General features: G+C 53.2%; 6 protein-coding genes across 6 annotated transcripts; 3 read left to right on the forward strand and 3 right to left on the reverse strand.

Annotated features, from left to right (window-relative positions):
• Positions 1-1,063: 1,063 nt before the first annotated feature.
• On the reverse strand, positions 1,064-2,616 carry M421DRAFT_3865 (uncharacterized protein; the record flags this gene model as incomplete). Its single annotated transcript, XM_033589917.1, has 4 exons — positions 1,064-1,297; positions 1,346-1,447; positions 1,496-1,567; positions 1,615-2,616. The coding sequence occupies 4 exons, from the start codon at positions 2,614-2,616 to the stop codon at positions 1,064-1,066; spliced, it is 1,410 nt and encodes a 469-aa protein (XP_033450358.1).
• A 375-nt stretch (positions 2,617-2,991) lies between these two features.
• M421DRAFT_419147 (uncharacterized protein) lies at positions 2,992-7,026 on the reverse strand. Its single transcript, XM_033592023.1, has 3 exons — positions 6,659-7,026; positions 6,517-6,607; positions 2,992-6,468 (listed from the first exon to the last, which is right to left on the reverse strand). Exons 1-3 carry the CDS (start codon positions 6,832-6,834, stop codon positions 3,235-3,237), a joined length of 3,501 nt encoding a protein of 1,166 aa, XP_033450359.1. The 5' UTR covers positions 6,835-7,026; the 3' UTR covers positions 2,992-3,234.
• A 275-nt stretch (positions 7,027-7,301) lies between these two features.
• On the reverse strand, positions 7,302-8,360 carry M421DRAFT_419148 (uncharacterized protein). Its single transcript, XM_033592024.1, has 3 exons — positions 8,158-8,360; positions 7,844-8,107; positions 7,302-7,791 (listed from the first exon to the last, which is right to left on the reverse strand). The coding sequence occupies exons 1-3, from the start codon at positions 8,197-8,199 to the stop codon at positions 7,591-7,593; spliced, it is 507 nt and encodes a 168-aa protein (XP_033450360.1). The 5' UTR covers positions 8,200-8,360; the 3' UTR covers positions 7,302-7,590.
• Positions 8,361-14,358: 5,998 nt separating this feature from the next.
• Positions 14,359-17,019, forward strand: M421DRAFT_3868 (uncharacterized protein; the record flags this gene model as incomplete). Its single annotated transcript, XM_033589918.1, has 3 exons — positions 14,359-16,229; positions 16,278-16,549; positions 16,598-17,019. The coding sequence occupies 3 exons, from the start codon at positions 14,359-14,361 to the stop codon at positions 17,017-17,019; spliced, it is 2,565 nt and encodes an 854-aa protein (XP_033450361.1).
• Positions 17,020-17,833: 814 nt separating this feature from the next.
• Positions 17,834-18,602, forward strand: M421DRAFT_419156 (uncharacterized protein). The gene is made up of 2 exons (XM_033592025.1): positions 17,834-17,975; positions 18,016-18,602. The coding sequence occupies exon 2, from the start codon at positions 18,042-18,044 to the stop codon at positions 18,534-18,536; it is 495 nt and encodes a 164-aa protein (XP_033450362.1). The 5' UTR covers positions 17,834-17,975; positions 18,016-18,041; the 3' UTR covers positions 18,537-18,602.
• A 148-nt stretch (positions 18,603-18,750) lies between these two features.
• M421DRAFT_419157 (PLC-like phosphodiesterase) lies at positions 18,751-20,824 on the forward strand. The gene is made up of 2 exons (XM_033592026.1): positions 18,751-19,708; positions 19,771-20,824. The coding sequence occupies exons 1-2, from the start codon at positions 19,246-19,248 to the stop codon at positions 20,613-20,615; spliced, it is 1,308 nt and encodes a 435-aa protein (XP_033450363.1). The 5' UTR covers positions 18,751-19,245; the 3' UTR covers positions 20,616-20,824.
• Positions 20,825-22,735: the final 1,911 nt, after the last annotated feature.

The following is a 22,735-nucleotide window of genomic DNA, read 5'->3' on the forward strand; positions in this document are numbered from 1 at the left end:
GGGCGTTTGTTTGGTTTTCCGCCACCACTACTCAAGGCCGATTGAATTTCCTGTTCCCTACGTGCGCATACATCCGCTACGTGCGCATACATGTCCTACGTGCGCACACATCAGCTACGTGCGCATTCATCTCCTACGTGCGCATACATCCGCTACGTGCGCATACATCACCTACGTGCGCATACATCACCTACGTGCGCATACATCAGCTACGTGCGCATACATCACCTACGTGCGCATACATCACGATACCCACCGATTATCGGTGCTGCTCAATTCAATCCCATCGATGCTTCCCGCCCACTCCCTCTAGAGTCTGGACCGTCTCGCACCCACTGCCCTGTCTCGCGAGCCGTCGGCCGAGCCCTCTCACCCTCCGATTCGACTGACCCCCCGACAGCCCCGATGCTTTGTACCTCCAGTCAACTCTGTCGATCCTTCCGCCAAGGTCTCCGAAGTGGGCTCCAACGTGGGCTCCAACGTGGGCTCTGCGACTTGGTAGCGAGCGCTCGGAGTGGGTCTGGGTCTGCATCTGGGTCTGGGTCTGGATGCAGCCCTATCGCTATCGGACCGGCGCTCTCGGGGCCCGGGGATGCGGTGCGCGGCGAGGGGCTCTGGACGGGTGACGCTAATTATATTGCGAGGAGATGGCTAGGTATCAGGGGTCAGGGGTGTGGGTTTTGGGCTGTGGGTCTCAGGAGAGTAGGGTTTTCTTGCTTGCTTTGTCGAGGGATCGCGAGGCGTGACTATTGGCGTTGGGGCGAGAAAAGCAGGTGCGTATCGAATCTGGCCAAGGACAATTGCGTTGAACTCTGTGAAATTGTCAATTGTAAACAAGAGCCGTGTGATATGTTCAGTGCATTTGAAGAGCGTTGCTGTGTATAACTCCAACCATTAAAATCAGCAATTGGCAGAGCTGAGAACAGCAATAAACGAGCCTGCCAAAGCTTCATGCGCAGAACGAACCGCAGCTTGATCATGAGCGATGATACATGATGGCGGAGGTATACAAACATGCAAACGTCTCGCAAAGCGAGGCAATAGCAGATCCACCCATCCTCGTCTACTTCTCAAGCACCTCCCAATCAGCACCCTCATCAGCCGCCACCTTGTCCCACTCTTCATCGTCGCTGAGATCGACATTATCCCACTGTGCGTCCTCGTCTGCTTGCTGCTGGACAGCAAGAAGCTTCATCCTGCTATGCATCCGCAGCCTAAGCCTCTCTTTCTCTTTGTGTGCGGTCTGCGTTGGAGGCGGAAGGAGGTTCCTAGGCAACAGTGCCGTCTTCTGCGAGGCCTGGAGGCAGTCAGCGTATAGTCAACGCAGTTTTGATTTGTCACGTACAAGCTGCGAGGGTTGAGCGAAAGCTGCCGCGCTTGCTGTCGCGCGATCACCAGACGGAGTTGCAAACTTGGGCTCAACCTCTGGGTCGGCCTTTGGTGAAGCCTGGAGGTAGTCAATGTATGATCGCCGCAAGATGGCTTCAGCACTCACGATATTCGCGGCGGCTTGAGCGAAGGCCATCGCAGACGGAGGTGCGGCCTTGGGCTCAGTCTTCCGCGGAGTCTGGAGGACATCAGCACACAATCGCGCCAGCAAAATACAGCACTTACCGGCATCGAGAGATCTGGGCGCACCGCGCGCACATCCTCGACCCAAGTGGTCGTCGGAGACCTCACAATCAGTGGGCTCTTGACCGCTGATCTGTCGGGCCAGAACCGTGTCGTTTGCGTCTCGCGCCTCAGTCTCTCTTCCTCCGCTCGCAAACGCTGCCTTTCTTGCTCCTTCTTCTGCTCCTCAGCTTGCCTCTTCCGAGACTCTTGGTGAACACGCTCCTCTTCAATGCCGTGGAGGTGGCGTATGCTCCAGTTGTTCTTGCATGAGTGGCAATTGGGAAGGCGAATCGTCCCAGCCCACACCCTACCTGGCGGTGGAAAATCGGAGACGGCAGGAGTTAGTGGCGAAAGGCATTTGAATCCATCGCGTTTCTCCGCTGTAGCGATACAGGTGTCGTAATTGTAGTGCTTGTTACACCACGACGTCTCCACTGTTGGAGTCAGTCCTCGATTCTGCTGGCATTTCTCTGCCCCGAAGGCAGTCTCCAGCCTTCGGGCAACGTCACAAAGATCAGCGTTGAGCTTGCGCTTCTCGCTCATAGGCGCCTGGAAATCAGTCTTGGGCTGTTCGTACTTCTTCTCCGCAAACGGATCAGTGAAGTCAATCTTGCCTCTGGTTGGTTTTCCCTTCAGGTGGATTCTTGAGTGTCCATCGATCAGAGTGGAAGAAGAGGCGCTAAGAGGTGGAGGATACCTGTTCACGACCCTGAGAATATCTCTGTGTACCGGTTCTGGTAGGGGACATGTGAGTCCTGCCGGACGCTGGTAGCAGTGGGAGGAAGGAGGAGGACGGACGATTGTTGGTGATATTTTCGTGGATGTAGGCATTCCACGATGCGCCGTAGGATCAATGGCACCATTGAGGCTGAGGGGTGGGACATCGTGAAGAGATGTGTAATGAGAAACCGGGGCTACTTGCGCAACGCGACGTAGATTTGGCGGTGATGGTGGGGCGTAGAGCGAGTCGGAGCTCGAAGAAGATGCAGGACGGGAGGCCATATCCTCGTGCTGGACGTCTGTCGAGAGCGTATCACTGTTGTGAGGCACTTCTTGCTGAGACGTGCGTTCTGTATCCTGTGGACGGCTGGAGTCGTAACTGCAATATAGACTCCACTCTCTGGAATACTCAGACCACTTTGACATGATGGCATTGAAAGCTCTTGTTGAATGACTTGTCTGAGAAAATGGAGGTACGAGAGTGTGATATGAGCTGAATTTGGGATTGCAGACAAAGCTATCGTGCGAAAGCTGGTAGCAAGTGCCCGGAAGGTTCATGTGTGCGTAATCTTTAATTGGTTCGTGCAGTTCCAGGGTTCAATCGCCTGATTTTCGTGGTAGGTATATGTTTTCAGAGGGTCAACCCCTCACTCGACCACGCTTCTTAATATAGATTTGGGTTGCCAATGGGAGAAGGGTGTGATCAGATTCGAATGCTACTTTCCATGGGAAAGTCTATGCAATGGTAAACAAAACGCCATGCCATCATAAGCAACCATGTCAAGGTTGATGCTGTGCGGTCCCGAAACGCCATAACCACGACAACAAATGCAAAAGGCGCGCTGACCGCCATTACCCGCCAAATCCAACAGTATCGTCATATCTACAAGCGTACAGCACTCAATGACTGGGTCCTGCCCTTGGTGTGGGCCTCGGGGAGGGGTTGTATGTCCACGCACCCTCGCGCACCAGCCTCTCACGTGCTTCTCTCTCCTTCCTCTTCTCTTCGTCTGTGACCTGGTCGTGGACCCAGTACGCACTCGAAGTTCTCTCACGGAACCTCTTGTGCCTTTCCTTATTGGGGAACACCTGCTCCATGTTCAGGGGCGCAATAGGCCCAAAGATCGCCTCAGGGTCCATGAGCTGCTGTGTGGACAGCATCTCCCGCAGATTCGGTGTGTTTACCCAGGATGGTTGCTCGAACTCGTTATCAGAGTCCTCGTCTTCGCTGTCAGTCATGATCTCGGGAAGCTTGATGTCGTCGCCGTTCGGGTACTGCATTGACGGCTGTATAGGCTTCGAATGCGATGCGTGGGCTGAGTCTAAGCCGGGAATCTTGCCCTTGGCGTATTGCGAGGGGTGTCCAGGTGTGATAGGGTTTTGTTTCAGCTGAGATGGCCGCTTGGGTGGGCGCTGTATGGTTTCTGTATCATTATCGAGAGCTCGTTTGGGGGGTTTGGCTGTATTAACTGGAGGCACACGAATGGAGTTCGCATCTTGGACAGTCCTTAGGGTTGTGGGAGCTCGAGCAGCTGCAAGGTCTGCACGAGGCTGTGGTGCTTGAGGCTTCGCCTTCTCAAAGCTTGCAGCGGCTTGCGGCTGGGGTCGAGATGCCTTAGGAGGGGGTGCTTTAAGAGTGTTTGGTGCCGACTTTGCTGATGGTGCAACCTTATTGGCCATTGCTGTACCGGGCCTCGACAATGTAGCAGCAATGGGCTTTGAGGTCGATTTGCCAAGCGTGGGTGGGCCGGTCGATTTCGCAGTGACAGGTGCCGGACGAGCGGCTGGAGGAGGTGCTCGAGCGTACTGGTTCTTGATAAAGATCTTTTGTGGCTCCTGAGGCTTCGAAAGGGCGTCTTTGCTGTTCGGCTTCACAAGCTTCTTAGGCGGCCTGACCTTGGTTGTAGGGAAGGTAGGAAGCAAGCTCTTCGGGGGAGGTGGCGGTGGCATCTCATCGGCGGAATCGGTACCCTGATCCTCGGGGGCTGAGTTCAGTCGGACGGGGTCAGGTCGAGGAGCCGGCTTGAGGCTGGTCTGAGATGACATCTGAGAGGGTGCCTTCGCAATTGCTGCCGCGGACGCAGTCTTCTTGTGATACGCCGCAGCTTTGGTCTGCTCCTTTTCCCGCATCTCTCTGAGCTTGTCTTCGCTCTTCTGTTTATGTAGCAACTCCTTCTCCCGGGCCACTCGCTCCTTGGCCTTCTCGCGCTCTGTAGAACCGCGGGTTTTGCGTTCCTTTACCGGGCTACCCGGGGCCTCTGCAGACTTGTCCAACTTTGCGGACTTGGCAGACTTGGTAGATTTGGCAGATTTGATGGAGTCCTTTGAAGGTGATCGCATATGGGAAAATATCGAAATTGGCCGCTCAGTCCGCTTGGGACTACTCGGAAGATCGTCTGACGAAGGTGCAGGTTGCAATTCTGGTCGTCTGGGGCTGGAAGAAAGGCCTTCGAGCCTGACCTGGGCACTCGCCGCTGTGGAACCGATAAGCTTGTCCTTCGCTGCGCGAAGAGCTGAGTAGAATTTAGCCTTTGAAGCACTAAGTGGGGCATCCATGTATTTCTTACCAGCTGGGGAGCCAACCGGAGTGGTTGAGTCCGCAGCTGCTGAGAGATCAGGATTGGAGGTTGAGATCAGCTTAATTGGTGACGGTTTCAACTTGTGCGGTGAGGAGTGTGAAGCCACAGTGTGGCTCTTGTTGATCGGAGGCCTAACAGGATTGCTAGCGGGCGCTGTTGTTTTGATTGGCGCCGCGATCCATGAATCGTCATCGTCCTCCTCCTCAGCCTCATCTTTCTCGGGTTCGGCTGGAAGGGTGGGGTATGTAGGTTGCGACTGCGATGTGTGCGCTGGCGCAGCAACCTCCTTCGGCTGTGAAGCAGTGGTAGGGTAGACCGAGGGCCGCGAAGACTGCGACAGGATATTCTGGCTGATTCGTTTCGGCGGTGCGTGCTGCTCGAGCATCTGAAAACGCTCAAATAGGCGTTGTGTAGAGGTCTTATTGTGCGTCTTCGTTGTTTCCGACTCTTCGCGCTGCAATCCAAGTCGGTGGTCCTCGTCCATGTCCAAGTCGTCGTGCTGAGAATCCAACGGTTGCACTATCTGCGACGCTCCTAGACTCTTTCCTCCCGTATGCCTGATCTGGCTTGTTCGTCCCATGCTCTTCTTGGGAAGGATTGGCTCTCGCGCGGGTAGACAGGCGAACGTGAGACTGCTCTTCCTAACCAGCGGCTTCACGGGACTGGAGTGCTCGGACGGCGTGGGCTCTTCATCGACCTCCATCTCATCCTGAACGTCGTCGTGAGCAATCGTGTCATCATGTGCGCTTCGTTCGGATGAAGCTGGCGGAGGCCCGGCTGGGGTGTGGGAATGATCGATGTCTGACGGGTCAAAGAATTCGGGTGTGAGGGCGTGGCGATTCGCGGTGTCGTGGGCATCGTAGGTTTCGGCACCAATGCTGAAGGCATCAGACACAACGCGAGGCGGTTTCGGGAAAAGTGAGATGTCTTGCATATCATCCTCATCCTCGTCCTCCTCTTCTGCGTCAATGTCGTGATGCACGACTGTGCCGCGACTTTCTGTCCTCAGATCCTCTTCAAAATCCTCATCAAGAAGCGCGTCGTTCAGCTCGGCTTGCTCGCGCAAATCCTCGTTTGATGCTGTCTTGCTGCGGAACACATCCTTTGCTGAGACAAACGAGTCTTCTGGTGCGTCCTTGTCTTCGGTCTCTTCATCTTCCAGATCGTGTATCGAGTATCTGAAGGATTGTGTTGCTTGTGTGGTTTGTGTTCGTGGAGGCGAGAAAATGGCATTGGCTTGCGAGCTGAAGGCTGTATCTTGTGTATCGAACGACGCCCATTGCGCAGGGGCAGACTGCGGTGGTGAGCGCTCGTCAGAGAGTTCGTGATCGAAGCTGTCAATGGGCTGCTCTCTGTCTTTGATTGTAGCTTTCGTGAACAACTGTCGCGCTAAAGGTGTTGGTGGCATTGGGGACTGGACTGGGGCATCGTTTTCGGCGTCTTCGGCAATCTGGAATTTCGACTTGACTGTGCTTCTCTGAGCGATCTCGCGTAGGCTCTGCTCAGCAGGCGTTGTGCGCTGTTGCAGATCTGCTGCAAAGAGATTTGCGAGAGGCTGTTGGTTGTCAATACACTGGGATTGAGAGGTACTCATGACGCGCACCTGTCTTGGCTCCGCAACGGTCCTCTTGCGCGTTGTGTGAGGTGTCTTGCCGCGTAGCTTTCCAGGTGTTTTGAATACATCTAGGTTGTGTCTACTGAGATGTCAGCGATGGCCGCCTCTACGCGTGTGATGCGCGACGTACTGCCCATCTTTGGCAAAGATGTCTGTCATGTGTTCGTTGAGCCATTCCAGCTCATTGCGCACAGAGAAGCCAAAATCCTCCAGTTCTTGTGACACAAGATCATTCGACTGATGTCGCTCCTCGAGGATCCATTGCGCTGACCCAATGGCGGGTACTTTGCTCTGGGAAGCAGTCATGTCGAATGTGATCGCAACGTGTGTGCGGCGGCAACGGGGTCAACAGTCAACGGCGATGGACACGCGTCGCAAAAGGGCAAAAAATGACAGAAAGAGCAACAGCGGACTGATTAGCTGATCATATCGTTCTATGCTGTGGTCGTGAGGAATAGCTGTGCCAAAAAGTGATGCGCGCGTCGGCCGGGATCGTAGCAGTGCAGGAGCGTTGGTGTTGTTTACAGTGCGCCTTCCGCCCAAACACTCGCTTTGGCCACATTCGCCAAGACTAAAAGTCGCCTCAACATGAATACACCTGCCGTGTCAATGCACGGTGCACGTTCATCATCATCACAACACTCAATCTCTTTCATCACATCTAGATAATTGTAATGCGCCTCTGCAATCCACACATGTGCGTATGCACTTGACGCGTGCTCACTACAGATAGTAGACCCAGTCAATGAATGCAAAGCGATGCGGTAGCACATATTTGAAGTAAATCGTAAAATTCGTGTTGGTCATTATACTACAGAACGCCGTAACCGTGTCTTGTGATTCCAGGTATGCCCAACCCAACCTTTTGCATTTGCGACTTGCGCCATACGATATTATGTCCGTCATCAATATAATACATATGCAGGACGTGAGCTCCAGCACACCCAAACTGTCCTCAGGGTATTCGCATGCTTAACGTTGATTCAATCGATGTTAGACATCCCCGCAATCTGTCCGCGTGTTCCATGACGAATCTGAATAGACATTACAAGTATTGGTCTCCTAAACCTGGCTCATGGAAGGACCACCACGGCGGATGCCACCACGGACGGCACCGCCCTTGCCAGCCATAGCGGAGAAGACAAGGGTGGCAACGAACGCAGCCCAGCCGAACCAGAGGAAGGCAGTCGCGGTCTGAGCCTGGCGACAATTTTGCTCAAGGCTGGGCGAGCTGTTGGTGACACCATTGTTCAGGGTGTAGTTCTGCGAAATTGTCAGATGATGTATTTAGAGCCGCATTACCAAAATGACATACCCTGTTCGAGCAGCTGTGAGCACCAAGGTAGGCGGGTAGCGCGACAGCGGCGCAGAAGCCAAAGAGCACGCTCAATCCATCCATAACCATATCAACGATGGGAATGGCGAATTTGTCGATGAAGGCTGTGGGAAGGAAGTACAGCAGGGTGAACAGCCACCATACACCAACGAACAGTGTGTAGTTGATGATCGAGTGTGTGCCATTAGTGGCGCGTGCGATGTTGTTGCCGGCCATGGCTATGACGATAACAGCACAGAAGAGCTACGGAGTTGTTAGCGAAACCCATTTTGATGGCTCGAGGATGCACAAACCTGGAAGGCGCGAAGGCCCATACCCAATACGCGCGACACCATTTTGAGTTATGTGATGTGCTTGAGGATGAAGAGTTGCGTTGTGTGATGTGGCGATCAAAGACTGGATTGTCTTCTGATAGATGGATGCGGAATATGGGGCTGTAAATACAGGAGGCTGATGTGAGATGATCTACCGGGGGAGCTGCGCTGCGCATATAAACGACAGGCGGGACTTGCGGCTTCCTTCGTCATCGAGAACATACGTCACGTCAGTGCTTGGGCGAAATCGCGCCGCCCCCTTCCGGATCGGGGGTTCCCAGGCGCTTGAGGCCGATCACCCCTGTTCTCGAGTTTCGCGAACAGCTGATGGGTTCCAATGATCCGCACAAAGGATGCAGTGGCTGCCGTGCATGAGTTTGAGGAGCCTTGCGGAAACCCCAAACTCCATGTTCTGTTAATTTCCAGAGGAGGGTGCACCTGTGACAGGCGCGTGGGTGTCGACACCCAGCGACTGATGATGCAAGGTCACGCAGGGATCGGCAGCATTAGCAGCCCCTGCAGCGGCTTGAGGACGAGACCTTCGTTCACCTCACAACACCAGCTACTTTTTCTCCGACGAAGCTACTGCAAGCGCCTACGTCAGGCGCGCTGTCTTACCATTGTATGACAACTTCCAATATTTTGGAACGTCGGCGAACCCTAGCAATTCTAGATCTCTTAGTTTCGGTAGCGAACTGTTGGAGTCATCGAGCTGTTCGTCAACACGCTGGCCGCAATTATGGGCCCCCAGCAATCTGTGATCCTCCTGAGCATGGTCGTGCATGAGGCTGAAAGGTCACCGTGCGCTCATGACGTTTCAGATCGTGAACGGCATCAGGGTCGTCTGCTAGGCTCTAACCGCCATGATGTTGCACAGCTCCCTCGCTACATCAGTCTGCCTGTCTTGCCTGCAGTGACATGCACACGCATTCGAATTGTCCAAAGGATACCATTGCTGTACCATAAGCACAGACAAAACATTGCGAGTACATGATTACGAATTGGGAATACCCTAGCAGTATGGGCTGGTCATGCTAGACGTTTCTTTCAATATTACGAAAGCTGCAAATAGAACTCCTACACAGATATTATTACAATCGGGCTACTGATAGCAGACTATGTCGCAATTGAGATCAGAATCGAGAGCCCTTGCAATTTCAAGCTTACCAGGCTTGATGCAACAACTCTGGTCTCCAAGTAGCGTGCAACATGGCAGCAAGCTGGAGTGTTGTCGCTGAACAGCAGATACCGACGCGCATCCAAACTTGCTCGCAGCGATTGCTGGCGTCCACGTCTCGAGGAGTCATGTAGGTTCTAGAACTACGTGGTACGAAGGGTAAGTCCTTTGTACGCGTTATAGAGTTCAACACGAAGATGTAAGCACTCGATCTGGATGCTAAGTCCATACCATCTGTATGCTCAAAGTATCGTATGTAACGTGAGCTCATATACGTCTGCCAAATTGTCACTTCGTTTGAAGTGTTACCACTTGAGGACCCGTCATGCCCAGCGGCAGGGCCTCAAGCGCGGCCTCCGCGTCTAATCTCGGTGGGTGTTAATCTCAGGGGGGTAGGTCTGGGTCTTCAATGATTTCGTAGGCAAAACTTTGCGGAGTGAAACGCCACTCCGCAAGTGCCATGCGCCGCGACTGCACTGGAGGAGACAACAGTGATGCTGCATTGGCAGAACGACGATGACGGAGTTGGCCAGTACGAGGGCGTACGAACATGTGTGATGTTCAGCTTAGGCTGAGCGCTATTGGATCGGGGAGCAGTTTGGCGTCTAAGAGGGAGCCGCGCGGGGTGGTGAATAGGTAACGTCATATGACTGCTGATGGTCTTCTTTTGGGCATGTAAGCATAATGGTCGTTGGTACATAAGGTCTTTGTTTAAGTGCAGTCATGAGCAGGCTCTGCCTGCACAGTGCAAATCCATCTTCTTTGATCGAGAGAGGAGCCGGGGCGAGACGTTGGTCATACACAGTGGAATGGGGGCTTCAACCAGACAGCGGTGCCCTCGGTCTTGTGAAATGAAAGGTTGGGGTCGAAGCGCTGTCGTTGGCTGCGGCGTAGAACTGTTGCCTAGTCGTATCATAACTGGGGAGCTGCGACTTGAGTAGCGGCCCTTGTTGTATGTGGCTCGCAGGCTCTTTGGTTGGGGGAAGTGCCTTTGATTGATGCTGAAGTTCCTCTTGCGCTCTTGGGTTCTCAAGATGTGGTGTAGTCGTTCTTGCGGGACGGCAGGGTGTTGATGGTGTTGCAGGAGCCCAAAACACACGCAGCTCTTGCAATCCCTCCTACCATTAACTTGTTCACTCGAAACCGCCTCGCGAAAACTGGAACGGGCCCCCCTCTTGACACATCCACCTGCGCCACTCTCGCATTGCCCGAGTCACGAGCCGCTTTTCGACTACCTCCTCTTTACCGATGTGCAGACCACCCGCACGCAGCGCAAGTGCGACACTCTATTGCTTAAACCCATTACCCCTCTCAAGATTCACAGCTGACAAAGGACAAACCTTGACATGAACGAGAGACATGGGCTCTCCGGAGACCTTGAAGGCGAGTCCTGCGCCGCCAAACCAACCGAAAGACCTATGCTACTCACACCTAACGTGAGCGCCTCAACTCCGACGATACATGAGCGAATAACGGATTCCATATCCTCCGAGAAGACACAATTGCTTAAGGAAAGCTGAAGGAAGCTGATAACTTGGCGACGACAAGATGTGGTCCTGCGCCTGCGGAATCAAGCAAATCTCCGCGGACATCTGTTTGACTCACGAAGAACAGGGCACAACAGGGAATTAAACGGCGGGCGCACGCGGTCTGACTGTCACGGCGCCAACTTGATAGCTCCTGAAGCGAAGCAGGGGTTGGCAAGGAACAGGATGTCAACCCGGACCTCACATCCCGTCCTGTCAGACGAAAAAGGCTCCATCAACTAAAAGGCGCGCATGCCGACAACACACTTCTGCTAAACTGTGCAAGATCGAAGTAACTCGACATGATACCCACTGATTCTGAGTATACATCAATACACCACAACGAAGTGTTCGAGGCTCGAGCGCAAGCTTGGCACAGATGCGAGCGAAGTTGGCCGCGTGGAGACCCATAGAGTCTCGATATCGACCTTGTCGATTCAGGAGCTCGGCGTCAGCCACCCGGGCGGGCACACTGCTTACTGGAGCTGCCCGAAAAGCTTGGGTGTGGATATGGAGCATCGACGCATCTCAGGGAAATGCGGGGTTGACAGCATTCCAATCAACGATTGATTTGCCGAGTTGCAATGCGTAAGGGCCGAGAAAGAATTTCCATCCGGGGAAAATGTCGTGCTCAGGTGCTCGACACCAGCTTGGGGCACGCTGTGTCACCCAGATGAACACAATTGGAAAGGTTTTCGCGAACTGTCTTCAGGATCATTGGAGTGTAGTGTCGTCCAGAGCTAGCTCCAGGAACCGTTCACCTATGTGTTTGGACACGCGAAGTAGTGTTGTCGAACGGGGAGGCACCGCAAGTCGGACATGATAAGTTACTGGATCTTCGCGGGGCGATGCGACGATCGAACAGCATCGAGAGGCTAATGTCCCTGGTGTCCGTACTAGGTTGAGCGATGGCGCGTGACAGTGTTCCTACCGTTGGTGAACTTCCTGTTTGGAACTCCACTGTTACCGCATACCTACGCTGGGCGGGGTCGTGAACGATGGCGCTGGAAGCGAAGCAGACCGGCATGCAGCGACATACAGCCCTGTAAAGAGGAACGTCGTCCATCAGAGTTTATCGGAGTCTGGATGGGACGAAAGAGGGGTCTATCGATTGACCTCATCTATGCGACAAACCCCCATCAATGATTCCGTACTGCCGGTCAACGCAAGAAGATGATTTTCGACTGGGGAGAGAAAGACGAGACTCTTGAGAGGTGCTGCAGACGTGTGACAAGGGCCCAATGATTCGATGGTATCTCCCCGTCGCGTGCGGCTTCGCTACCCCCAACAGCGCAGCAATTTGCAGGCGTTCGCCTGAAAGACGCAGGGCTAGCCTTAGTCGGTCTGGCCGTCTCCGCATTTCGTCGCGCATCTGCCACCTAAGCCCCTGATCCTTGAGCCAGCCGTGCGAGCTGCAGAAGCCTCAAAGGCGTTGGATGTCTGCGTGTTTCTGACTTCTGCCCGCTTCTTTGTCACAGGTGTCTTACGCTCAAAGACATCTCCTCATCAGCCCTGGCCTCTCTTGCCGGCTGTCCTCGAAACGCCACACGCTGATCGCACCGCTGTCGCCCTCGACCTTTCTCCTGATCTGCCAAAGCTCAGGAAACTTCAGGGTGTCTGCCGCGGCTCCGATCTCAACCGTTTCGAACCAGCGCCAAGGAGACCTCCTGTCGCCAGTCTGGCCACTATCTCACGACTTATTTATCTGCCTCTGTCGCTCGAGGCACAGGGCGATGATGTGCCCGCTCTAGTGGTCGCGTGTTATTCCTTCAACCACTGGCCCGCAACAGACTGGGCAGGCTTGGGTTAGAACGTGGCGCTTCCCCACATTCCTCAGCTGCGAACCCTCCTCGCCGATTGCAGGCTTGTATAGTTCCATGCAGCGGCTGATACTATAGAGTATCATCTCCTCTTCCAAGAAAAGTAGGGATAGATTGGGCAAGTGTTTGGCGCTCGTTCGTGTACGTTTTTGAGGTATGCTGTCGCCGCCCCGGACTTTGGCGGTTGCCACGTCGTATCGATCGAAGCTGACTGTAGTCAAGTTACCTTTCAGACCGGGTCTGATTTCTTAGAGGCTACGATTACCTTGGTGAGATAGATTGTCTGGTACGTACTCCCTAGCTGTGCGCCACAGCTTCTCATTCTCCCATGCTGCGGCTGTCCGCAGCCTCTGCTCTGCAGGCCTTGTCCTGAGTGTGCCATGAACGCAGTCGAGTAAACATACTGACAGACATCTAGGATAAACTGCCGCCACATTTGATAGACCGTGTTGTACATCGATACCCCGCCGATGCGTAATTTTGGTAGACGCCCTTCTATTATCACCTAGGTAAGCAAACTCTCATTCCATATACCCTCTTCAGTCTCAGTTCCTTCGCTTGTTTCACCCTCTACAATCGATGTCCCAAGTATGGAGTGGCTTGGAGGCGGTCGTTTGAGGAAAAGAAAGGTATGCGAAGGCTGCCGCGCGGAGTTTGTGCTGTGTGCGGACGTGCATTTGTCACCCAAGATGCCGCCTGGACACGTCCGAAGTATGCAGGAGACCATCGCAGAGCTCTAGCAGGTTATTCGGCATCTATCCCGTGCTGTGACCTCGCGCTGTTGGAGGGCTGTTGTCGGTGTGCGGAGATGGACGTCGACAGGGTCGAGCGCAATCACGAGCACGATCAAGCATGGAGAAGAGCAAGCAGATTCTACGTTACCACGCAGTACTGCATCATTTGGATACATGTTCTGTTATCTGCTTCCTCTATCAAGTCTTCATGTCTCTGTTGTACCCTGCTAAGACGATCCTCGGTCAACAGTAATACTCCATATCTCTCCAGCGCCCACGGCTCCTTCCTCAAAACCAGCGGCAAACGACACGAGTCTGCCATCTGACCGTCACCACGTCCGCCCGGTGACACTCTTCTGGGCCCACTAGCTAGCGTGGATTCGGCTCCTGCCTCCTTCAGTCCTCACCCCATCAAGCTGTCATTCAGCGAACCCTCCACCACTCCTTAGCTCGCAGTGAGCATCGCTGCAATCTCCTGTAAGTATTCACCTCTCAACTTGCAGTCCTCTCCGGTGCTCGACGTGAGTGTCTACCGGTATTTATTGGCATCACGGGTCACCTGCTTCCCAGGTCTTGAAGCTGCAACGCGTTTGCTCGCCGTTGGCTTGGTGCACGATAGATCATTCCCATTGTGCATCATACGTGGCTGTCCATGACACCCTTACCTGGTCCATTTCGTTTCCGCTCTCGTGACCCTTCATAGCAATGCTGACGATTGACTTTTTCGACGACATCAGGCAACTTCCAACCCTAGTCACATCGTCAAACTACAAGAACTTTCTGCAAACCTCCTTTACACTTGGTACGACCTCGTTGTTCAAGAGAAAACTAGAATCATTATTTCTGCACCAAAGTACGCTCTTATAATTGGCAAGCTATTGCATCACACTGCTGACCAGTGCAAGACTGAACAAACCATCAAGATGACATCTTCAACCTACAAGGGCAACCTCACTGTTGGAGGGTCTGCACTCGACAAGTCGAAGCTCCAGCTTCGCAGACCTACACCTGACAGCGATGCTCTGGCGTCCAGCGATGACGATCGCGAGCACGTGCCCGTAGTCGTTCGTCCTGCTGGCGGCTACCCTGGTGGTCGCAGGCCCTCATCTGGTTGGCTACAAGACATTCAGCCCAATCGCAAGTTCTCCCTGCCGTCAGTCTCGTTTGCCGGCTCACAGCCCACCACTCCGTCACTAGAGCTGCCAAGTCAGTCTCGCCCTGGTACCTCTGCGTTTCCCTGGAACACCTCCAGCTTCAGTAACACCCAAGCCAATAGTCGTCTCAAGGAAGTTGTCCCATCGCCTACGTCCGCCCACTTTCCCAGTGAGAGGTCCTTGCCCTCACCAGCGGCGCCAGAAGGTGAAGAGGGCATCGGCTTTCTTCTCAGTCAGCAGAACCCCATCCGCAAGGCAGTACGCTCTCAATCATACAGCATCGGGCAGGGTGATATCGAGAACAGTCCCGTTGGTCAGTTTTCCGCGCGCGTGCGCACAACAGCAGGCGTGCGTCACCGTCCTTCCAAGCCCAGTCTGCTTGGTGACCCTGGTGTTGGCCTCTCGCAACTACGCGAAGACGACATCGACGAGGTCGACTCGACTAACAGCTCTGACCACGGCGTTCGCCTCCCCCAAGGCTACTGGGAACGCGAACAAAAGCAAGCTCTACTCAAACAGGCAGCCATGGAGAGTGCACGTGCACGCAATCGCGCCACGTCCACAAGCTCTCCTGTTCATCAGCACCCGCCACCACCACAGCGTCGCAAGACGACCGCCGGACTTCGTGGTATGTCCTATGGTAGTACCGCCGACTACGCGATTGAAGAGCACGAAGACCACGAGGTCGCTCCACACACCTTGCCTCCGTCTTCGTTAACCCGTCGCTTCAGTGAGCACGTTTCCATTCTGAGTCGCGAGCCTGAGCAAGAGATCATGGACAGCCCAAAGAAGCAGCAGTGGGCGACCGGCAATATTCACAACCTCAACATGGAAGCGATGGGACGTCGGCACTCTTTCGCTCACTATGGTGGCTTCAATCAGAGCATGCCTCTTTCTACTACACTGAGCAACACCCAAGAAGAAGATGAGAGCCTGATGTCCCCTCGACAAGCATCTCACTCACCTGAAGAAGCAGAGCAATTCGATGCTGCTGCATATTTCGCAGGCTATGGCCCCGCATCTCGCGCTATCAACGCCTCAGCAATCTCGGCTGCTCACCCGGACCCCATTGTCCCCAATACGGCCATGAATACAACCAACCCTTACGCCGTTCCGCCTGTGCTTGGTCGCCCAGGTCGTCGTCTGTTTGTTGTCACATTCAAGTGCTCCAGAGCTGACATCTACTACCTCTACGACAATACCGGTCTTGAAATTCGTCGTGGTGACTTGGTAATGGTTGAGGGCGACCGTGGTTGCGACCTTGGCCAGGTGGCTCATGCGGATGTGAGCCTTGAAGATGCGAAGAAGTACAAAGCTGAGGCTAACGAGGAGCACTTCCGCTGGCTGGTCATGTTCTCCCAGTACTCTCTCGCAGGAACTCAGAACGACTCCGGCATGCTCGGTGCTCTTGCGCGCGCAAACGGCCTGTCCAACAACCCAAATCAGCCTCAACTGAGTGGCATGATTGGCAACCAAGACCAAGATGCCAAACCCAAGATGATCAAGCGCCTTGCTCAACAGCACGAGATCTTTGCTTTACGCGACAAAGAGGGCTCAGAAGCTAAAGCAAAGCGCCTGGGCGCGCAGAAGGCCGCTGACCACAAGCTGCCTATGGAGGTCCTCGATGCCGAATACCAAGCGTAAGTAAAGCAGCGTACTTCTTCAATCAACGCAGCTAATGAGTTCAGCGATTACCACAAGCTTACCTACTTCTACTACGCGGAGTCGTACGTGAACTTCAACGACCTCGTGACCGACCTCTTCAAGCAGTACAAGGTTCGCATCTGGATGTCAGCTGTCAATCCTGCATCGGTTGTCAACCCGGCAGGTCTGATGCAGATTCCACCACCCTCGGCCATCGGACCTGGTGCCATTATCACTCCGGGCAACGACAACTCTTCACTGCCCGTAGGACCTGGTTTCGGCGGCAACAACAGTCAGCGCTCTAACGAGCATTATGGTAAGTCTGGCTTTGCGCTATTGCAAGACCAGAGGCTAATTCTTGTAGGCCGCGGTCGCAACAATGCCCCTCAAGTCAACTACGATGAAGGACACTACGCATTCTCTCACCAGCTTCCGGCCTACGCTCCTCAAGCCGCTTACGGCATGCCTCCTTGGGCGCAAGGTCAGCAGTACCAACAGCAGATGTACGGCGGTTACGGTGCCTTTGCTGGTGCTTATCCAAATGTGACTGCTAGCGGCAGCCCCATGAACTACGGCGCCTACTACCCACCAGGCTCAAACTATGGTGCAGCATCGGCCTATAACCGCGCTTACCCGGCCGCCAACTCCTATACGCCCACTGGTAGTGCCAGCTATGGCCAACAAACCACTTCGGGTGCTAGCAACGGCAAGGCTGCCGCCTCGAACAACAGCAACAACCAGTCCTTCCTGGCTGGTATGCAGAACATGTCCCTTGCCAGCAAGTAGGTCCAGTGTAATCTCATCGCCTTCACGACGAGCGCATCTTGCCAGGTTTGCACATCTTCGCATATGCGGCAATACTTATATAGATCACGACACCACGGCCTTCACGAGTGCATTGTTTCACGCCATTCTATGGACTGCGGCATATAAATCACACTGAACTTGACCTTTGACATCGACGTTAACTGTCTTTGCTCATAGATGATTCACTCCAATTTCAGAGGAATCTGCGGCAGCAACAAGATTGCATCATTTTGGGATCTGCAACAGGACAAAGGGAGGGGGCTACAAAACGGATGCTCATCATGCTTGCTTTACTTTTTCTCATTTCAAGATTCCCTTGCTTTCGATCTACAGGCTGCGGCGTGCTTCAATTTGCATGCTGACTGATTATGGACTGCAAAGGATGGCTCTTTGCCTAGGTATATTTGGCCTGGGGTCTTTTAGGTTACGAAAATTTATAAAGCTTCTGGCACCAACTTGCGTTTTTCATTTGACAGAGCACTCATCACTAATCACCGTGGCCCAACAGCGAGCGCATTACGGTGAGGGTGGATCATGCCTTCCCAAAATAATACGACCTCGCCTCACCATCGCCCCACCGTGTTGAACATATCGCCGCGACCGCTTCACCACACCGCGACGAATAACTGCGGGATTCGTTCATCTATTCCCGAGTCAACAATGGCTCGTCGAAGGGCCCACTCTGCAGTGCAGCCAGCGAACAGCCAGAGTAGTGCATCTGATGTTGAGGGCGACGAGAGCCAGTGAGTCTCTTCTTCAAAGCTTCCAGCCACTGAGCATACTGATCCTTGTTCCAGGCGAGTGCTCGCGCTGACCTCACTACTCCGAACGCCTAAGACCAACCACAAGGAGTTGCAGGATTTCAAAGTAAGAGTGGCGACTGATCAGGAAGAGCTGAAGATCTTGCTCGGCCAGAGTGTACGACAAGCGTAAGTTCTCACAGTCATACTCCGGCACCTCAAACGCAGACAGCAGCTCATTCTTACAGTGAACAAGCATCTATGCGCCGCCGTAATGAGCTCACAGAAGCCATCCTTAAAGCCCTCCAGACCCCCAATCGCCCTGTCCAAGGCACACCTTCCACGTTTGGCAAGACGAAGATCGCACGCAATGTCGTTTTCAAATCCGCTGCCAGCGTCCTGACGGCCTCTGAGCTCCTTATTGGCGAGTATGATCGACTAGACAAGATAATTGTTGGCATGCGAGACACTGAGCCTGAGGGTGTCGCAGAAGCATGGACCGAGGAGGTAGACAAGACAGCGAGGCTGCTGAAAATTGGCGCTGAAACTGCAATCAAGAACGTGAAAAGAGTCTTAGGTGCAGATGTTGAAGTCCATGATACAGAAAACATAGATGGCGAAACTCTGGTCAATGGCGAGACCATGGAGGCACTCGGAAAAATGGAGCTGAACTACGAACTGCACAAGACCCTACTATTTGCAGAGAGAGGTGTGAAGAAGATGGTCAAGAGCCTGCCGGAGCTGGAAGAAGATTAAGAGGTGTCACAGGCTCGCTGCTGGATACCTTCGGTTCGGGGCTAGATATGAAAAGAGCAACGTATTGTAATGTGTCCTGCTCATGACTCACTGCTGATGCGGCACTTGACGGCTCGGTCCTTGACCCACTGATGTGCCCCGGGATCAGATCTTGCTAGCATCTCTGCCACACGAACACACCATTGGACGACTTCCTTTTTGACAGGCGTCAGTCAGAATTTTGATGCAAACTGCGCAGATCATCTGTCACGCCCAATTATAGGGTCTTTGCTGTGGAGGTCACCTCTCGAGGTTCCCGTCTTCGCTCTCAGACGACGCGGCTGTAGAGGTTGAGGCCAGTTGCTTCATCGCTCGGTTCTCCAGCCGAAGTCGAAGCCGGAAACAACATCATGTTTCGTTCGGCAGCCAATACGGGCCAATTGCACGCTTGACAGATTCCAGAACCAGCCAAATGCCTAGGGCGATCGACTTTCTACGCCAACCCTGAGTAGCGCTTCCACAGCGATCCGGGGTCAACGCATGCCGTCATCGCGCCTGCCAACGACAGACGCTAGAAATGACAGTGACAGAACTTCCAGTGCGTTTTCATGACCACAGCTCTCTACTACCAAGCTATTCAAGTTCAATATCGACTAGGCGCCCGTATCGTTTGAGCGCTCGATGATCGAGAGAGCCTGCCATTCATTCAGCACCATTGATATCGATCCTCATGGTTTCCCCTACGATAACTCTCCTGCTGTGGACCGCTTTGTCGCCATGCGTGTCCGCACAACTCTCTTCGATCCTGTCATCCCTATCCTTCACGCCAGTACCGAGCAGTCTTGTAACCGAGGTCACACCCGAATCATCGTCCTCATCCTTTGCATCTCTGTCAGTTTTGCGCAATGGTAGCACGACAACATATCAATCGTCGACGACGGAGGAAGTAATTGGCATAACAGGCCTTGCTCCGACTGCATCCGGGAACGCCACCGCGTCGACATCCACTACAGCTCGCGCACGGTCAACACAGAACACAACGCCCTGCAATGGACACCCAGAGTACTGTAGCAGGCGGTTTTCAAACGTGTCTATGGTCGTTGCTCACAACAGCCCATTCGTAAGACCGCGTAATGCTGCCAGTAATCAAGTGCTTGAGGTCATCACTCAGCTTACCGATGGTATTCGAGGACGTACGTAACGAAGGCACCGAGTCACTGAGTTGTAAATCCGTGAGACTGACTTTGCTATCTAGTTCAGTTCGAAACGCAGAAGCCAAATTCTTCGAGCCCCATTCGCCTTTGCCACACTTCCTGCGACCTACTTGATGCCGGAACCCTCGAATCGTACCTCGCTACTGTGAAAGGGTGGCTTGACGACAACCCCTATGAAGTCATCGCTATCATTATGGGCAACAACAACGGTCAAGATACACGCAATTCGGCGACAGATTATATACATCCGTTTCAGGATTCAGGCATATTGGAGTACGTGTGGACACCACCCGCGAGGAATTTGAACTTGACTGAATGGCCCACACTGTCTGAAATGATCCTGCGGAACGAGCGCGTAGTCGTGATGATCGACTACAACGCCGACCAGGATGCCGTACCTTGGTTGCTCAGCGAGTTTGACTACCAGTGGGAGACACCCTTCTCGCCCACGGACCCATTGTTCCCTTGCACCCAGCAGCGCCCGCCCAACCAGGCCGAAGATGTCTCTCGCAACCGCATGTACATGTTGAATCACAATCTCAACGTCGAGATCGCTATCGCGGGAGCAAGTATACTTGTACCGGCATACGGTCTTCTAGACCAAGTCAACGCTGATTCTGGGAATGGCAGTCTGGGCACGAACATCCAGGGTTGCGAGGAGATGTGGGGTCGTCCACCAAATTGGCTGCTCGTCGACTACTACAATTTTGGCAACTTTAACGGATCTGTCTTCCAGGTAGCGGCGACTGCCAACGGTGTTCCGTACGATCGCGACTCATGTTGTGGTGAGCTGCGCAAGGCGAGCGGGTCCACTGCACTCGGAATTGATAGGTCGTGGCTGTATGCCGCTGTTAGCATTGCTGTCACAGCTGTCGTACTTTTGTGAACGCCGGCATTCGGTGTGCGCTGTATCTCCTTTCGTTGTCTAACCGTTTCTCAGAGTAGACGCTTTTTTCCAATCATTGTTATAGGCGTTCTGCATAGCAGCACGGAAAGCAAAAGGCGTTGAGTAGCTTTATTTTGTGCGATGCTCATCAGCGTTTCACTTACTTACTGCTACTTTTCCGAGGCATCAATCACATCATTATATCTTGAGTAAACTCTGCTTATCCAAAGTCACTGACTCGAGAATTGTAGCAGACCTCGAGCATACACATTTGGGCCATGGCCCGCGAGAAGCATGGCGGCTGGATCAGCGAGCTCGGCTACAACGTATAGAATGCTTGGTGGCTTTCTTTCACCAAGATTTCTTATCTCATGCGTCTTACACGTGAGATACGAGACGATACCTACTCTCATCTCATCAGCGAAAACGTCGTACCACAAGTAGGTACTCCTGGAACGAGATTCAGCGGGTTTTATGGCCTGTTCTTCCATTGCCGCCTTTGGGCAAGACTATGCCTTCAGCAATCCCAATGGTATCGATAGCTCCATTAGTAGTGGGAGCTGGTCCCCTAGACGAGAGCCTTGCTGTGGCGACTCGAGCCTGCACCTGATCAATTTCTGCTTCTAATCAGCCGACAAATCCGTGATGAATAGAAGTACAACATCCGATCGCTGAAGTGCAAGAGCTATCTTCATTTTTGGATCTTTCCAAAAGTCATGGCCCACGGGTTCGACGGTTCCCTCTTTTCAGCTGTTCGACACACTTACCAAAGTTGATCTCAGTCTGTCAAATAAAGCACTTTTCGATTACTTTTTTGGCATCAATATCCACCCAATTTTCCAGCCGAATGCAAAGAAGGCCTCAGCTCTGCAACTTCTCCCCACATCGACACCTCGAAATATACACGTGTTCTTCGGCTCTCTGGATTGTGGTGCGTATACCAGCCCGTGGGGTCAAGTGGAGCGCAAAATCAGACTCGAGCAGTACAACAGCGCGTACAACGTGTGCTTCCAGCGTGTGCTCTTCGACTGGATTTGCACCTTTGTCTACCCTATCATCTCACGAGTACCTGGAGTGACCGTACATCTTTGAGGGGAAATCAAGTCAGACACAAAGAAGAAATGGTTGAAGAAGCTCAACTCCGGTTGTCAGCATAATCAGGATGCAGCGATGCAAGGTACATTAGCACACCGGATTGTGACCTGTAAGTCAATCCGTGGGCGTTCAAACGCAGCAATATTTCGATTAACCCCGCATAGACCACCGAGAGTCAACTACTCGTAGACCTGCGGTACTTGTGGCGATCATAGCCCTTGTAGCTTGGAACGCCTCACAAAGTTTATGCTTGAGGAGGAGCAAGACTACGACACACAGTAGTAAGATAGACCACGTTATTGAATAGCCTAAGGGGGCGGGTCTTTGGAGTGCTGTGCAAGGTCAATTGCGTGAGATGTGACTCCAGCTTTGACAGAAGGCGGGCGCAATACAAGACAAGCGAGAGTATATTGATCTAAATAGCTTCACTGGATCATGTCTGAGCAGAATGTATATCGAAATGAAGCATAGCCGATACACAAAATCTATTCAAAAGTAGTCAAGTCTTCATTAGCATGAAATACTGTTATTCACAACGCGCATTGTGAATGTATCGTAGAGCACTGTTTGTGAGACAACGGACCCGCCCCTTCTCCAGAAGAGCCACGCCTGAATTTTATTTTATATCAGCGTAGAGGATGTGATTCCGGCACAGACAAGTTCGATGCCGAACATGACGACAATGGCAATCTCACATTTGACTTTGAGAAGTTGAAGATCTGAAGAATACATACTTGTCTGCACTGCGCTGCGTTGCATACCGCCATAACATCAACAGTAGACGTTGCACTGGAAAACTCGAAGGCTAGAAATCGTGGAGAGACGGCGAATTGCAAGAATTCATTCTCGTAGTGTCACCTCTCCAGCCTCGCCGTTTGTCATCATCGTGCGCAGCAACCCGACACTGCCGCCTGCTCCTCTCCGTGATAACAGTCCACCCCAGCCCAATCTTCTCGCCTCTGCCACGCCTCTCCATCCTTCCAGTAGTGGCCGTGTCCTCAACCCGCCCACATAGCAGAGTCGCA

This window comes from Didymella exigua (assembly GCF_010094145.1).
Source record: "Didymella exigua CBS 183.55 unplaced genomic scaffold M421scaffold_9, whole genome shotgun sequence".
Classification (NCBI taxonomy): domain Eukaryota; kingdom Fungi; phylum Ascomycota; class Dothideomycetes; order Pleosporales; family Didymellaceae; genus Didymella; species Didymella exigua.

Bases quoted from the DNA above. Each gene is read 5' to 3' on its own strand.
- M421DRAFT_419148 (XM_033592024.1), bottom strand. From the start codon at position 8,199: ATGGTGTCGCGCGTATTGGGTATGGGCCTTCGCGCCTTCCAG. The intron at 8,108-8,157 runs GTTTGTGCATCC...ACAACTCCGTAG, and splicing joins TGGGCCTTCGCGCCTTCCAG to CTCTTCTGTGCTGTTATCGT. The intron at 7,792-7,843 runs GTATGTCATTTT...ACAATTTCGCAG, and splicing joins CTCACAGCTGCTCGAACAGG to AACTACACCCTGAACAATGG.
- M421DRAFT_419157 (XM_033592026.1), top strand. From the start codon at position 19,246: ATGGTTTCCCCTACGATAACTCTCCTGCTGTGGACCGCTTTGTCGCCA. The intron at 19,709-19,770 runs GTACGTAACGAA...TTTGCTATCTAG, and splicing joins TACCGATGGTATTCGAGGAC to TTCAGTTCGAAACGCAGAAG.
- M421DRAFT_419156 (XM_033592025.1), top strand. From the start codon at position 18,042: ATGCGCCGCCGTAATGAGCTCACAGAAGCCATCCTTAAAGCCCTCCAG.
- M421DRAFT_419147 (XM_033592023.1), bottom strand. From the start codon at position 6,834: ATGACTGCTTCCCAGAGCAAAGTACCCGCCATTGGGTCAGCGCAATGG. The intron at 6,608-6,658 runs GTACGTCGCGCA...ACATCTCAGTAG, and splicing joins ATCTTTGCCAAAGATGGGCA to ACACAACCTAGATGTATTCA. The intron at 6,469-6,516 runs GTGCGCGTCATG...GACAACCAACAG, and splicing joins CCGTTGCGGAGCCAAGACAG to CCTCTCGCAAATCTCTTTGC.